Consider the following 14,325-nt stretch of genomic DNA (forward strand, 5'->3'; position numbering starts at 1 on the left):
ACGTTTGCCGTGGTAAACCCCTTCAGAGAGTCAGGAGGCATGGATGCAGAGAAATTTGGTTGTGAGGATTCAGACTTGGCTAGCCTGTAGAAGGCAGAGGATGGTTGCAGATGGAGCATATTCTGCCTGGAGGTCAGTGAATAGTGGTGTTCTCAAGAATCTATGCTGGGACCCTTGCTCTTTGTGAATGGCTTGGACAAGCAAATGGAAGGGTAGGTTAGTACGCCTGCAGATGACATGAATATTAGTGGTGTTGTGGATTGTTTAGGTGGACAAGAGTTCCAACACAACATTGGTAGGATGCTGAGCTGGGCTGAGAAGTAGCAGTTAAGAGTTCAACCTGAATTTGAAGGCAGAATCCAGAGTTAACAGCAGGATTTTTAGCAGTGTGGAGGGATGCTGGGGTCCACATCCTTATGGTCACTTAAAATAGAGTTATTAAGAAAGCATGTGGTCTGCTGGCCTTCATTAGTTGAGGGAGTCAAGAACCACTAGGTTATTTTGCAGTTCTATCAACCCTGCCTCAACCAGACTTGAAATATTGTGCCCACTTCTGGTTGCCTCATAGGAAGAATGTGTAATAATGAGCACATCTTGTGAAAAGCTAGGGCTTTTCTCTTTGGAATGAAGGAGGATGAAACGTGACGTTAATAGACGTGTACAATATAACAGGTATAGACCAAGTGGACAGGCCGAGATTTTTCCCCAGGGTGGAAATAGCTACTATGAGGGGGCATAATATCAAGTGATTAAAGGAAAGTATTGTGGGGGGGATGTCAGAGGTTAAGTATTGTTATGCAGAGAATGGTAGACAAGTGAAATGCACTGTCAGTGTGGTGATAGAGGTAGATACATTAAAGACATTTAAAAGACTAGCTGATAGAAAAATGCAGGGCTACATGAGAGGGGAAGATTAGATTTATCTTGGAGTTGGCTAAAAGGTTGGCACGACATTGTGGGGCAAAAGGCTTGCATTTTAATGTAACATCTTATGTTCCATTTAAGACCCCACTCACATTCTCTGCCTCTAAGCACATTGTGCCTCTTTTTTCCCCGCCCAGGTTTCATCTTTCAGCACGGCCTTGAAAAATGGTTCATATCTTATACCATATACAGAAGGAGTTGAGCAAACTACTATGGTAAAATACCTTAAAACAGAGGGGGCAGAATTAGGCCGCTCAGCCCTTGAGGAAGCTGCCTGATGGTAGACCACCAGGTGTACACTGGATGAATGGAATTCCCCTCATTTCAGGGCCAGGAAATAAAGCTTGATAAACTATATGACTACAATCTAGTAGTTTGCATTTTGGGAAAAAAAGCAAAGCTAACAAATCCCTGTTCTGAATCACTTTATCCCAAAGTTTAAGAGACTGTAAGTAGAGGACAACAATGACTTTCCTAATGCAGCACTGGGGTGCTATATATAAAAGCTGTCATAGATCAACAGCAGCATAGAATGAATTTAAGATTAGGAAGCAGAGTATGACGGTGATGTTGACTTCAATTGTGAAAGCAATCCATAATTACATATCAGAATCAAGTCTATTATCACCAGCATGTGACATGAAATGTGTTAACTTAGTAGCAGCAGTTCAATGCAATACATAATCTAGCAGAGAGAGAGAAAAAAATAATAAAAAAACAAGTAAATCAATTATGTATATTGAATAGATATTAAAAATGTGCAAAATCAAAAATACTGTATATTAAAAAAAAGTGAAGTAGTGTCCAAAGCTTCAATGTCCATTTAGGAATCGGATGGCAGAGGGGAAGATGATGTTCCTGAATCGCTGAGTGTGTGCCTTCAGGCTTCTGCACCTCCTACCTGATGGTAACAAGGAAAAAAAGGCATGTCTTGGGTGCTGGGGCTTAATAATGGACGCTGCCTTTCTGAGACACCGCTCCCTAAAGATGTCTGGGTACTTTGTAGGCTAGTGCCCAAGATGGAGCTGACTAGATTTACAACCTGCTGCAGCTTCTGTCGGTCCTGTGCAGTAGCCCCTCCATACCAGACAGTGATGCAGCCTGTCAGAATGCTCTCCACGAACAACTATAGAAGCTTTTGAGTGTATTTGTTGACATGCCAAATCTCGTCAAACTCCTAATAAAGTATAGCCGCTGTCTTGCCTTCTTTATACCTGCATTGATACGTTGGGACCAGGTTAGATCCGCAGAGATCTTGATTCTGAGGAACCTGAAGCTGCTCACTCTCTCCACTTCTGATCCCTCTATGAGGATTGGTTTGTGTTCCTTCATCTTACCCTTCCTGAAGTCCACAATCAGCTCTTTCGTCTTACTGATGCTGAGCGCCAGGTTGTTGCTGTGGCACTACTCCACTAGTTGGAATATCTCACTCCTGTACGCTCTCTCATCACCACCTGAGCTTCTACCAGCAATGGTTGTATCGTCAGCAAATTTATAGATGGTATTTGAGCCACGCAGTCATGTGTCTGCAGAGGTTAGACCAGTGGGCTAAGCACACACCCGAGATACACCAGTGTTGATAGTCAGCGAGGAGGATATGTTATCGCCAGTCCACACAGATTGGGGTCTTCCAGTTAGGAAGTCAAGGATCAATCGCAGAGGGAGGTACAGAGGCCCAGGTTCTGCAACTTCACAATCAGGATTGAGGGAATGATTGTATTAAGCGCTGAGCTGCAGTCGATGAACAGCATCCTGATGTAGGTGTTTATGTTTGCATTTGATATCTTAGAAGGTCACAGATCACAGCAAAGAGCATCTTAAGTCTAGCCTGCAAGTACATTGTCTCTCTACACACTGGGAGAATATATTCTTCAACAGGGGTCACCACCCTTTTTTGAACCGCGGACCAGTTTAATATTGACAATGTTCTTGCAGACCGGCCAGTGGGGGTGGGTGGTGGTGTTAATAACGACCGGAATACAGCGATACTCGAAGGGGGCTCCTTATGTCCAGTCTATTCCGCAATTTACTTTTCGTGTCTGTCAGCACTTGCTTCTGTCCCGCTTGCTCATGTTTTTTTTGCTCAAGAAGCTCAACAGATTTGTCTTTAAGTGCAGGGTGCTTGGACTCAAGGTACCGAAGCAGTTTTGAGGGCTTCATTGCCTCATTAGACAGCCTCCGGGCCTGAATTCCAGCTTCCTACTCGCCTGCTGCCAAACACGGCTGGTTGTGGGTGGAGTGAGAGGACAAGGTAAGGGCCGGAGGTCCCTGTGCTGGGACTGCAGCGGTTGCAGTCCGGAAAGCGAGGAGGAGTGCGACAGGGCACACACCCACCCCGCTTGTAGATAGGTAGTATCTATTGGCCGACAAAAGTTTTTCTTGAGGGATGACTTTCAGTAGCTGCTCTGCTACTTACAAAACCCTGAGCCCGAATCAGGTCGTCTGCGAATATTTTAGCACCGGGCTCCCCATGAACATTCGGTGTGGTAAACAGGTTTAGAAGCGACTCCCAACTGTCCGCACTCCAGGCTAGTAGTAATGGCACATCTCCCCGACCGCGCGAAGTGGCCGGTTACCCGAGGCCAACCAGTGATCCCTGGCACTGGGGTATCACTGCATTTAGGCAACTGATGACCTCGCGTGCATTCAAGTTCGACAGTGGGTGTTACAGGGAATGAGGAGAGGTGCAGCTGACTCATAATTTCATATCGCCAAATCATATTGTTTCCTTGTGGCCCGGTAGCACATGCTTTGTGGCCTGGTACCAGTCCGCAGCCCACTGGTTGAGGACCACTGTTCTTCAATGATGAGGCCTTATTTGCTTCCTCATTTGGTCCCCATCTCCACCTTCTGTGGCTCTGATCTCTAGCTCCACTTCCTACATCAACTTGTAAAAAGAATTGTACTTGTAGAGCTTTGCACAGATGCAAAGGAGATTCACCAGGATATGGTCTGGGATAAAACATTTCAATTATGAGAAAACATTGGGGAGGCAAATTCTGTTTCCCTGGAGTGAAGATTGCGAAGACATGATTGAGGTATGTAAATTTTGAGGGGTAAAGATAAGATAGACAGCAAAAATAGGTAGATAAAATGGAAGGACATAGATTCAGGGTAAGAGTTAGGAGATTTTGAGGGGTTATGAGTGAGACTTTTTTACTCAGAGATTAGCAAGTACTTGGAATATATAACCTGAGGTAATAATGGAAGCAGAGTTGCAGACAGCATTTATGAGGTTTCTGGCTGAGCACTTGAATTGTCACAGCATGGAAGGCTACAGACCTATTGCTAGAAGAAGGGATTAATTTGGCTTTTAATAAGATTAGTAACTATTATTATTAAGAAGGGATAAACTGATTGGTATATTTTATGAGGGAGAGGGGGAGAATTTGCAGAGTACTGTATTTGTTAACATGGAGCAGAGAGTACAATTGTAAATCTGACAGGAGAAAAGGATGTTAGGAATGGCAAAGGTAGAGTGCTGCGGGAGGGGCACAGAATCTAAGAATTTTACAAGTAGATTCAGCTTTACTGTCAATGACAAATGTCATGAAATTTGATGTTTTGTGGTAGCAATACAGGAAAATTACAAGAAGTTAAAACAAATTAATAGAGCAAAAGAGGGTAGCAAGGTAGTATTCATGAGTTCAAGGACTATTCAAAAATCTAATGGCAGAGTGGAAGAAACAATTCCTAAAACATTGACTGTGGGTCTTCAGGCTCCTGTACCTCCTCCCTAATGGAAGTAGTGAGTAGAGGGCATGTCCTGAAAGGTAGCGTCTAAAGTGATAATGATTTTTAAGGTACCTCTTCTTAAAGATGTCCTTAATAGAGGGAGAGGGTATGCTGATGATGAGGCTGGCCAAGTCGACAACTCTCTGCAAACTCCTTCAATCCTGCACATTGGAGCTTCTATACCAGGCGGTGATAGAACTAGTTACAATGCTCTCCACAATAAATCTGTTGAAATTTGCTAGATTCTTTGATATAACAGCAAATCTCAGATTCTCAAATCTCCACACATTCCCGTCAACCTCCCCCACATTCTACTACTTACCAACACACTAGGGGCAATCTACAGTGATCGATTAACTGATCAACCCATGCATCTTTCGGAAACCAGAGCACCCAGAGAAAACCCACACAATTACAAGTAAAAGATGTAAGCTCCATACGGATAACACCCAATGACAGGATTGAACCAGTGCCACAGGTGCTGTGAAGCAGAGGCTCCACCAGTTGCACTACTGTACTGTCCTGTAAGCAATTTGGAGCATAAGGGGTCACAGAGCAGACATGCAGAGCAAAGAGCATTAATTTAAAAACTGGTTAAGTAACTTTTTGAGTAAAGCTGCACTACAATTCAGCAAATCGACAATATACTATTATTGATATCATTGGTGTACATTTTACATGGGAAACCTGTCACCAGCTTTAATGAAATCTCAACAGTCATGAGATGAACTCCCGGCATAAAAGACTTGTGTGTGCTGTTTAATATTCCACTTGGTCTGCTTCCAGCTGTAAAATACTTTTATTCCAGCACTACAAGATTGAATATTTATGTCAAGCACTGTAATATTGCCTGGTTGTTTTTATAAGAGGATACAGCCTATAAATAAACCTACTTATATTTATATATTTTTTAACTTGTGCTCATCTCGTTACACTAAAATACAATTTATAATTAGCATCAATCTTATGTCTTTTCCTTATCATCAGGCCTCTAATCCAAAATGCAAACCTTTATCACCACACTGTCTCCTAGATGAAGCCAATTTTACTAACTTGCCCTGGATCCCATGTGATGTAACCTTTTAGTCCACCCTGCCATGGAGTATCATGTCAACGGCCTTGCTAAAATCCATGTAGGGAACATCTGCAGCATTACCCTGAATACCTTGGTTGCCTCTTCCTTCAAATAAACCCAAGTAAATGAGACATGATTTCCCATGAACAACACCATGCTGACTATCCCAAATCAGTCCTCACCTATCCACATGTATGAGTTCCTGTTTCTCAGACTCCCTTACAGTAACCTACCTACCAATAACATCTAGCTCACCCATCTCCATTCTCAGGCTTCACCATGCAGCCTTTCTTAAATAAAAGTGCAGCATTAGCCACCATCCGGTACCTCACACATGGCCATCGATGATACAATTATGTCCCCTAGGGACCCCAAATTGGAGACACAGGAGGCTGAAGATGCTGGAATCTAGAGCAACACTTAAGGCACCAGGGAAACTCTACAGGTCCAAACAAAAAACAGGAGCAGTAGTAGGCCATCTGCCCTGCCTAACCTGCATCACCATTCAATAAGATTCTCTGTCTGTGGACAGCTCCATCTAACTGCCTTTTCCCAATAACCCTTCATTCCCTTGCTATGCAAACATCTGTCTGATTATTAAATATATTTAATGAGGAAGTCCAAACTGCTTCCCTGGGCACAGACTTCTATGGATTCATTACTCTTTGGGAAAAGCTGTACCTCCTCATCTCCATCCTACATCTATTTCTACAATGTCAAGGCTATATTCCCTAGTTCTGGTCTCATTTACCAGTGAAAACAAATTTCCTACCTCTGTCTTATCCATCTGTTTCATAATTTTATATGTTTCTGTAAGATCCTCTTTCAATCTTCTGAATTCCAGTGAATATAGTTCCAGGCAATTCAATCTCTCCTCACAGGTTAATCCCCTCACCTCTGGAATCAACCTTGGGAACATCCCCTGTACTGCCTCCAAAGCTATTGTGTTTTTCCAATTTATCATTTTCTATACAATTCCACATTAATTTATCAGCAGCAATTCTGATAATTGTAGAATCCCCTCAACAACCCTGACTCTCCTGATCAGAGATGTGCAGTCATCTTTTCCAATCCATCCTTCTCCACTCTTCCTCCAACTTAAAACAAACTTGTTTGCTTGTTTCTCTGGTCCAGAAATGTTAACTGTGGCCCATTTTGCAGCTGCTGACTGGGGAAAGCAGACTGTTGATAATACAGAACAATGTTTTTCTTGTAACTAACTTATGCTTTACTAGATGAGGGCAATACTACCCTGTTCCTTTTTCTCATGAAGTACTGGAAGACACTTACGACGATATCCACAATGAATTATTGATGACCGCAGTACATTAACTAAGTATGTTTTTCAAGTAATAATGAACAGTGTACTGTTTGAAAACAAAGCAAACACTATAAGAATATTTAATTTCTGACTAATAAAATATGCAGACATTAACCATTTTATGATCAATAAAACATATTCAATTCTAGTGTTAACTGGAAGGAAAAATAGCAATTTTCATTAGAAAAGTTAAATAATACATGTACTCAATACAAAAGTTAAATACACTGCACAACGAAGTTTACCACATGGATCACAAAGGAATTTCACATATTAATGCAAATATTGATGTTAATAATGTACCTCTGTATCCTGTTGATGAGCCCGTGAGATCTTTTGAATTTCACTTTTAGTTTCAACAATAGAATTTTTCTCCATTTCAAAACAATGTTTCATATTTTGTAGGTCCAGGCTCAAACTATCAATAAGCGCATCCTTTCCGACACATTCGTTTCGCCAGTGATTCAACTTTTTATTTGCTTCTGCTAATTCTTCCTGAATTTTCTGAAGAATAATAATTGGTGTTTATTGAAGTCAGATATTCAGCACACAAACCAGAGAAAAATTTAGATTTCTAAATAACAATTATTAGCACACTAAAGAGTTAGATAAAGGGAGAAAAAAAGAATGCCAGTGGGCAGGAGTGTGTACTCTATTACATGAAGAGGAAGAAGAGAGAGAGAAAGGGGAGAGGGGGAGAGAGAGAAAGGGGGAGAAAGAGCAGGGGAGAGAGTGAGGAGGGGGAGAGAGGGGGGACAAGAGAGGGAGGAGAGGGGGAGAGGGGGGAGAGTGCAAGGGGAGGGGGAGAGAGGGGGAGAAGAGAGGGGGAGAGAGAAAGAGAGCAAGTGGAGAGAGTGAGAAAGGGGAGAGAGACAAAGATAAAGGGGAGGGGAGAGAGAGGGGGGAGAGGGGTGGGGAGAGAGAGAAAGTGGGGGAGAGAGAGCAAGGGGAGGGGGGAGAGAGAGAAGGGGAGAGAGAAAGGGAGCAAGTGGAGAGAGTGAGAAAGGGGAGAGAAACAGAGAGAAAGGGGAGAAAGAGAGAAGGGGAGAGAGAAAGAGCATGGAGAGAGTGAGAAAAGGGAGAGAGACAGAAGGGGGAGAGAGAGAGAAAGGGGGAGAGAGAGAAAGGGGGAGAAAGAGCAGGGGAGAGAGTGAGAAAGGGGGAGGGGGGAGAGAGGGGGAGAGGGAGATGGGCGAGAGGGGTGGGGGAGAGAGGGGGAGAGAGAGAAGGGGAGAGAGAAAGAGAGCAAGTGGAGAGAGTGAGAAAGGGGAGAGAGTGAGAAAGGGGAGGGGGAGAGAGATGGAGAGGGAGATGGGCGAGAGGGGTGGGGGAGAGAGGGGGAGAGAGAGAAGGGGAGAGAGAAAGAGAGCAAGTGGAGAGAGTGAGAAAGGGGAGAGAGACAAAGAGAAAGGGAGAGAGAGAGAGGGGAGAGAAAGAGCAAGGGAGAGAGTAAGGGGGAGGGGGAGAGAGGGGGAGAGAGTGAGAAAGGGGAGAGGGAGGGGGAGAGAGAAAGGGGGAGAGAGTGAGAAGGGGAGGGGGGAGAGGTGGAGAGAGAGAAAGAGAGCAAGTGGAGAGAGTGAGAAGGGAGAGACAGAGATAGAGAGAGAGAAGGGGGGAGAGAGAGAGGGGGAGAGAAAGGGGGAGAATGAGCAGGGGAGAGAGTGAGGAGGGGAGAGAGTGAGGAGGGGAGAGAAGGGGAGGGGGGAGAGGGGGGAGAGAGAGAGCAAGGGGAGAGAGAGAGAGCGGGGAGAGAGAGAAAGGGGAGAGAGAGAGAGCAGGGAGAGAGTGAGAAAAGGGAGAGGGAGGGGGAGAGAGAAAGGGGGAGAGAAATGGGGAGAATGAGCAGGGGAGAGAGTGAGGAGGGAGAGAGACAGAGATAAAGGGGAGAGAGAGAGAGAAGGGGGAGAGAGAGAGGGGGAGAGAAAGGGGGAGAGAGAGAAAGGGGAGAGAGAGAGAAAGGGGAGAAAGAGAGTGGGGAGAGAGAGTGAAAGGGGAGAGAGGGAGAGAGAAAGGGGAGGGAGAGAGAGAGTGCGGTCAAGGGGGGGTGGAGTGCATGGAGAGAGAGGGGGCAGAGTTGAAAGGGGCAGAGGAGTGAGGGGACAGAGGAGAGAGGGATAGAGAGGGCTGGAAGTGAAAGGGAGAGGAGGTGGGTGAGAGAGAGAATGGTGGAGGAGGAGGTGAAGGAGGGGGTCGAGAGAGATCGGACTGGTCAAAGGGCCAATGGAGAGGGGGGAGGGCGGGGGGACGGAGGGGGTAGTAGGGGTAATGGAGATGGGGGAAGTGGCGAGTAGCTGGGTGATGGGTGGCTGGGGAGGGGTTGGAGCTTGGGGCCGGAGGGTTGTGGGTGTTGTCGGGGGGCTGGTGGGGTGTGCTTAGAGGGGACACATAACTGAGGTGGCTAGAGAAAATTATAGGACCAAAAATAAGTGATGTGGGAGCCACAGCACAGGAATAAAATATAGCATAAAAGAGCATTTAGACAAGAAGAGATGGCATGGGAAACACAGTAAACGAGATGGCCAGTGGAACTGTGTCTCGGAGGAGCAAAATGCTTGAAGGGAAGGGAGAGAAAAAAAACATGTGTGAGATTGGAAGAGAGATAGGAAAACTCAAAGAATATATATTAAAAAAACAGAACACAGAAAAAGGAGAGTACATGCACAAAATAAGACAAAAAAATTGCAAAATAAAAATAATGACCAGGAATGTGCGTGAGAGAGTGATAAAGTATTTAAAATAGTTATACAAACTGAACTGCTACTTAAATTATCAAAGCAGCTCCTACCTCACAATTTTCATTTCGTGACCAAATCAATTCTTTGTAAGCCTCACACTGCTCATTTATCTTGTCATATAAATCCTTCACTCTGTTTAGCTGGAACAAGACAAAAATAAGATGATGAAAGTACAAGTTTTAAAGCAAAGTTCACCTGATTCAATTTTGAGTTGTGTCAGATTTTGTTTTATTTATTTTACTGAGATACTGTGCAGAACAGGCCCTTCAACACATACCATCCAGCAATCATCAAATGTAATCCTAATCCAATCATGGGACAATTTACAGTGACCAATTAACCTAACAACTGGTATGTCTTGCACTGTCAGAGGAAACCGGAGAACTCGGAGGAAACCCATGCAGTCACAGGAAGAATGTACAAATTCTTTACAGGCAGAGAGACAGGAATTGAACCTGGGTCGCCTGTACTGTGGAATGTATGGGGTGTCTAGGGAGGGGTAGAACCTCTGGTGGGGGCCTGCCGTGCCCTTTTTCAGGGCAGCCCATCCACCTTTGGTCCCCACTGGGCACTCAGCTCTCACCTGTGGCTCCATGTAGCTGCAGCACGTGCAGTGGCCACACCCCCGTTAAACCGTCTCGGCAGACGGGCCAAACCAGGAGAGGGCAGCCAACGGGTCTTCGACCCTCGGTGAGGGAGGGGATTTGTTTGTCCCAGTGTATGAAGTCTGGCCCTGGCAGATTGAGCAGAGGAGACCGATTAATGGTCAAGCAGTCAAGAAGGCAGGCCAGTAGGCGTTTATGGAGCGCTAAGAGCACGACGAGGCACTTAGATGTCCTGGTCATCCACTGCAAGACGTGGTGAACTCATCCAGAAGGCAACGGCAAACCACTGCTGTCACCTGCCAAGTACACGATTTCCCAATATGTCAGAGTGGCGTGGAGGGAAATCATCCGCCAACTGGAAATTCCAGATGCAACCTAACGACAACGCCACCTGTACTGTAGAACTACTGTGCTGCCCGATATTTTGTTTCGTATTGAGTAGTACAAAATTAATACTTTTATATTTATCCATATGAGATCATTGGTCATGTTCAAAAAATGTTAATATTTTGCACATAACATGCTCATTTTTAATTACCTTATATTCCAACTTCATACAATGTATTTATTCAACCTCAGTATCTAACACTAATTCCCATTGTTAGATTTACACTGCAGATTGCACTAGTCAGTTTACATTTCTGACTCCTGGCAATCTTGGGTAAAAGAATTCGAACCTCATCACCCCTTCTGAACACAGTACAAAAGGAAGAAGAACAAAAACAATTCAATAGCTAATCTGAACTTTGCAGATTTGCGTCTTCAAATTAGCCCCAGTACAGTCTTTATTATCTCTATAGTGGTTTACCTCAACCTAAAACAAATTCAAATCTCATATAATACGAAGTTATACCCAAAAAAATCTTTTCTCCAGCCAGTAAAAGCACCCAACCTGCAGTATAGATCTTATTAACAAGTAGAGACAAAAACTAAAAAAGATATACAAGTATCTCCTCGTCCAAATACAGTATTTCAAATGATCCTTCTAAGTCCCTGCCAATCAAAACAACTCCATAAATTATCAGCACAACAGATCATATCAGAATCAGAATCAAAATCAGGTTTATTATCACCGGCAGGTGACGTGAATCAGGTTATTATCACCGGCATGTGACGTGAAATTTGCTGATAATCCAGATTAAATAATTCAAACCTGGACAAAAAGAAACTAAGATTGCATTTATGTGCATCATCACACAATTACACATTCACAGAAAAACCAAAGTCAAAAAGATGGCATCAGTTACCAAGTTAGAATTTTGTTCCCAATTCCTTATTGGGTTTAATTTGTTTTCTAGAAAACTGATGTCAAACCTCTCAATCACCCAGAAAGGAAACTTTTCTCAGACTATTTCACCTATCAACTCCCTATCAAAAAGAGCCACCAGAGAATACATATTGTTCAGGTCCACAGAAATCATTCTTTGATCAGAATTACCAGGGAATCCACTAACTAATTAACCACAATAATATTCCTGGAAGATCCTCCATCTTCTAAAGAAACAGCTCTATGGGAGGCTGATTAGGAATACTCGGCATGGCTTTGTGAGGGGCAGGTCATGCCTCACAAACCTGATTTAATTTTTTGAGGATGTGACAAAGCACATTGAAGAAGGTAGAGCAGTAGATGTGATTGTATGTGGATTTGAGTAGGGCATTTTATAAGGCTCAAGATCCAGGGAAACTTGGCTGTGTGGATACTGAATTGCCTTGTCAGTAGAAGCCAGAGGGTAGTTCTAGGTGGAAAGTATTCTGCCTGGAGGTTGGTGACCAGTGGTGTTCTGTAGGGATCTGTTCTAGGACCCCTTCTCTTTGTGATTTTAATTAATGACTTGGTTGAGGAAGTGGAAGGGTGGTAAGTTTGCAGATAACACAAAGGTTGATGGGTGGAGTTATGGATAATGTAGGCTGCAAAGGGGCATTGACAGGATTCTTGGCAGTGTGGAAGAGCAGAGGAATCTTGGAGTCCTCGCCCATGGATCACTTAAAGTTGCCACACAAGTTGATAGAGTTATAAGAACATGTATGGTATTGGTTTTCATTAGTCAGGGTATTGAGCTCAAGGGGGCAATGTTGCAGCTCTATAAAAACCTGGTTAGACCACGCTTGGAATATTATGTTCAATTCTGGACACCTTGTCATTTGAAGCACATAGAAGCTTGACAGAGTGTGCAGAGGTGACTTACCAGGATGCTGCCTGGACTAGAGGGCATGTATTTTAATGATAGGTTGAACAAGCTTGGACCTGTCTGCAGTAAAGGAGGATGAGCGAAGGCTTGATAAATATATGCAAAATAACAAAAGGCATAGACAGAATGAATAGCCAGAGACCATTTTTCCCAAGGGAGAAATGGCAAATACAAGGGAGCACAAATTTAAGGTAAAACAACACACACAAGGTGCTGGTGGAACACAGCAGGCCAGGCAGCATCTATAGGGAGGAGCACTGTCGACGTTTTGGGCCAAGACCCTTCGTCAGGACTGACTGAAAGGAGAGATATTGAAAGTAGGAGGGGGAGGGGGAAATGCAAAATGATAGAAGAAGGCAGGAGGGGGTGGGATGAAGCTGAGAGCTGGAAAGATGATTGGCAAAAGTGATACAGAGCTGGAGAAGGGAAAGGATCATGGGACAGGAGGCCTCAGGAGAAAGAAAGGGGGAGGGGAGCACCAGAGGGAGATGGAGAACAGGCAGAGTGATGGGCAGAGGGAGAGAAAAAAAAAACTAAATATGTCAGGGATGGGGTAAGAAGGGGAGGAGGGGCATTAACGGAAGTTAGAAAAGTCAATGTTCATGCCATCAGGTTGGAGGCTACCCAGCCGGTATATAAGGTATAGAGGAGGCCATGGATAGACATATCAGAATGGGAATGGGACGTGGAATTAAAATGTGTGGCCACTGGGAGATCCTGCTTTCTCTGGCAGACCGAGCGTAGGTGTTCAGCGAAACAGTCTCCTGGTCTGCGTCGGGTCTCACCAATATATAAAAGGCCACACCGGGAGCACCGGACACAGTATACCACACCAGCCGACTCACAGGTGAAGCGTCGCCTCACCTGCAAGGACTGTCTGGGGCCCTGAATGGTGGTGAGGGAGAAAGTATAAGGGCAGGTGTAGCACTTGTATTAAGGTGATTAGAGGAAAGCATGGGGGGGAGGTTAGCAGAGGTAACCTTTTCTCAACCCCCCCCACACAGAAAGTGGTGGGTGCATGGAACATCCTGCCAAGGTGGTAGAGGTGGACACATTAGAGACATATAAGAAATTCTTATATAGACACATGAATGATAGAAAAATGTAGGGTTGTGTAGGAGGTATGGACTAGATTGCTCTTGGTGAAGTTTAAAAAGCTGGTGCAACATTGTGAGCCATACTGTGCTGTAATGTTCTATATTTACAGATCTCCTTCGAACTGTCTTCCTCTCACTTTAAATACATGCTTTTTAGCACATTTCAATCCTGGGAAAAAGTTACCTCCATTCTATGCTTCTTATAATTTTATAAAGTTCTGTCACATCTCCTCTCAATCTTCGCTGCTCCAGAGAATACAATGCAAGTTTATCCAATGTCTCCCTAAAACTTATACACATTACTACAGGCAACATCCTACAGGCTTCTACACCTTCTCCAAAACCTCAACATCCTTTCTATAATGGAGTGACCAGAAATTAATACAATACTCCAAATGCAGTCTAACTAGTGTTGTTATAAAGTGTAACATAATTTCCTGACTCTTGAATTCAATGCCTCGAATAATAAAGGCAAGCATGACTTTCAACCAAATACAGGTCCACAATCCCTTACTCGAAATCCTTGGGGCCAGTTGCATTTCAGAATTCAGAACCAATCCTTATTGGTTTCGGGACCCTCGGCGGACATCAAAAAGCACGTATGCTCAAGTCCCTTATTTAACCTGTCCCAGTGTGGGTGGACT

General features: G+C 44.1%; 1 protein-coding gene across 3 annotated transcripts in view; it reads right to left on the reverse strand.

Moving 5' to 3' along the window:
• Nucleotides 1-14,325, reverse strand: part of LOC132396875 (coiled-coil domain-containing protein 171-like) — a 449,415-nt gene that overhangs the window by 309,038 nt on the left and 126,052 nt on the right. For all 3 annotated transcript variants that reach the window (XM_059974899.1, XM_059974901.1, XM_059974900.1), the window contains exons 12-13: nucleotides 9,841-9,930; nucleotides 7,359-7,559 (exon numbers count right to left, since the gene is read on the reverse strand). In XM_059974899.1, the coding sequence (XP_059830882.1) occupies nucleotides 7,359-7,559; nucleotides 9,841-9,930 (291 nt within the window). The remainder of the gene's footprint in view (nucleotides 1-7,358; nucleotides 7,560-9,840; nucleotides 9,931-14,325) is intronic.

Source organism: Hypanus sabinus, chromosome 7 (genome assembly GCF_030144855.1).
Source record: "Hypanus sabinus isolate sHypSab1 chromosome 7, sHypSab1.hap1, whole genome shotgun sequence".
NCBI lineage: Eukaryota > Metazoa > Chordata > Chondrichthyes > Myliobatiformes > Dasyatidae > Hypanus > Hypanus sabinus.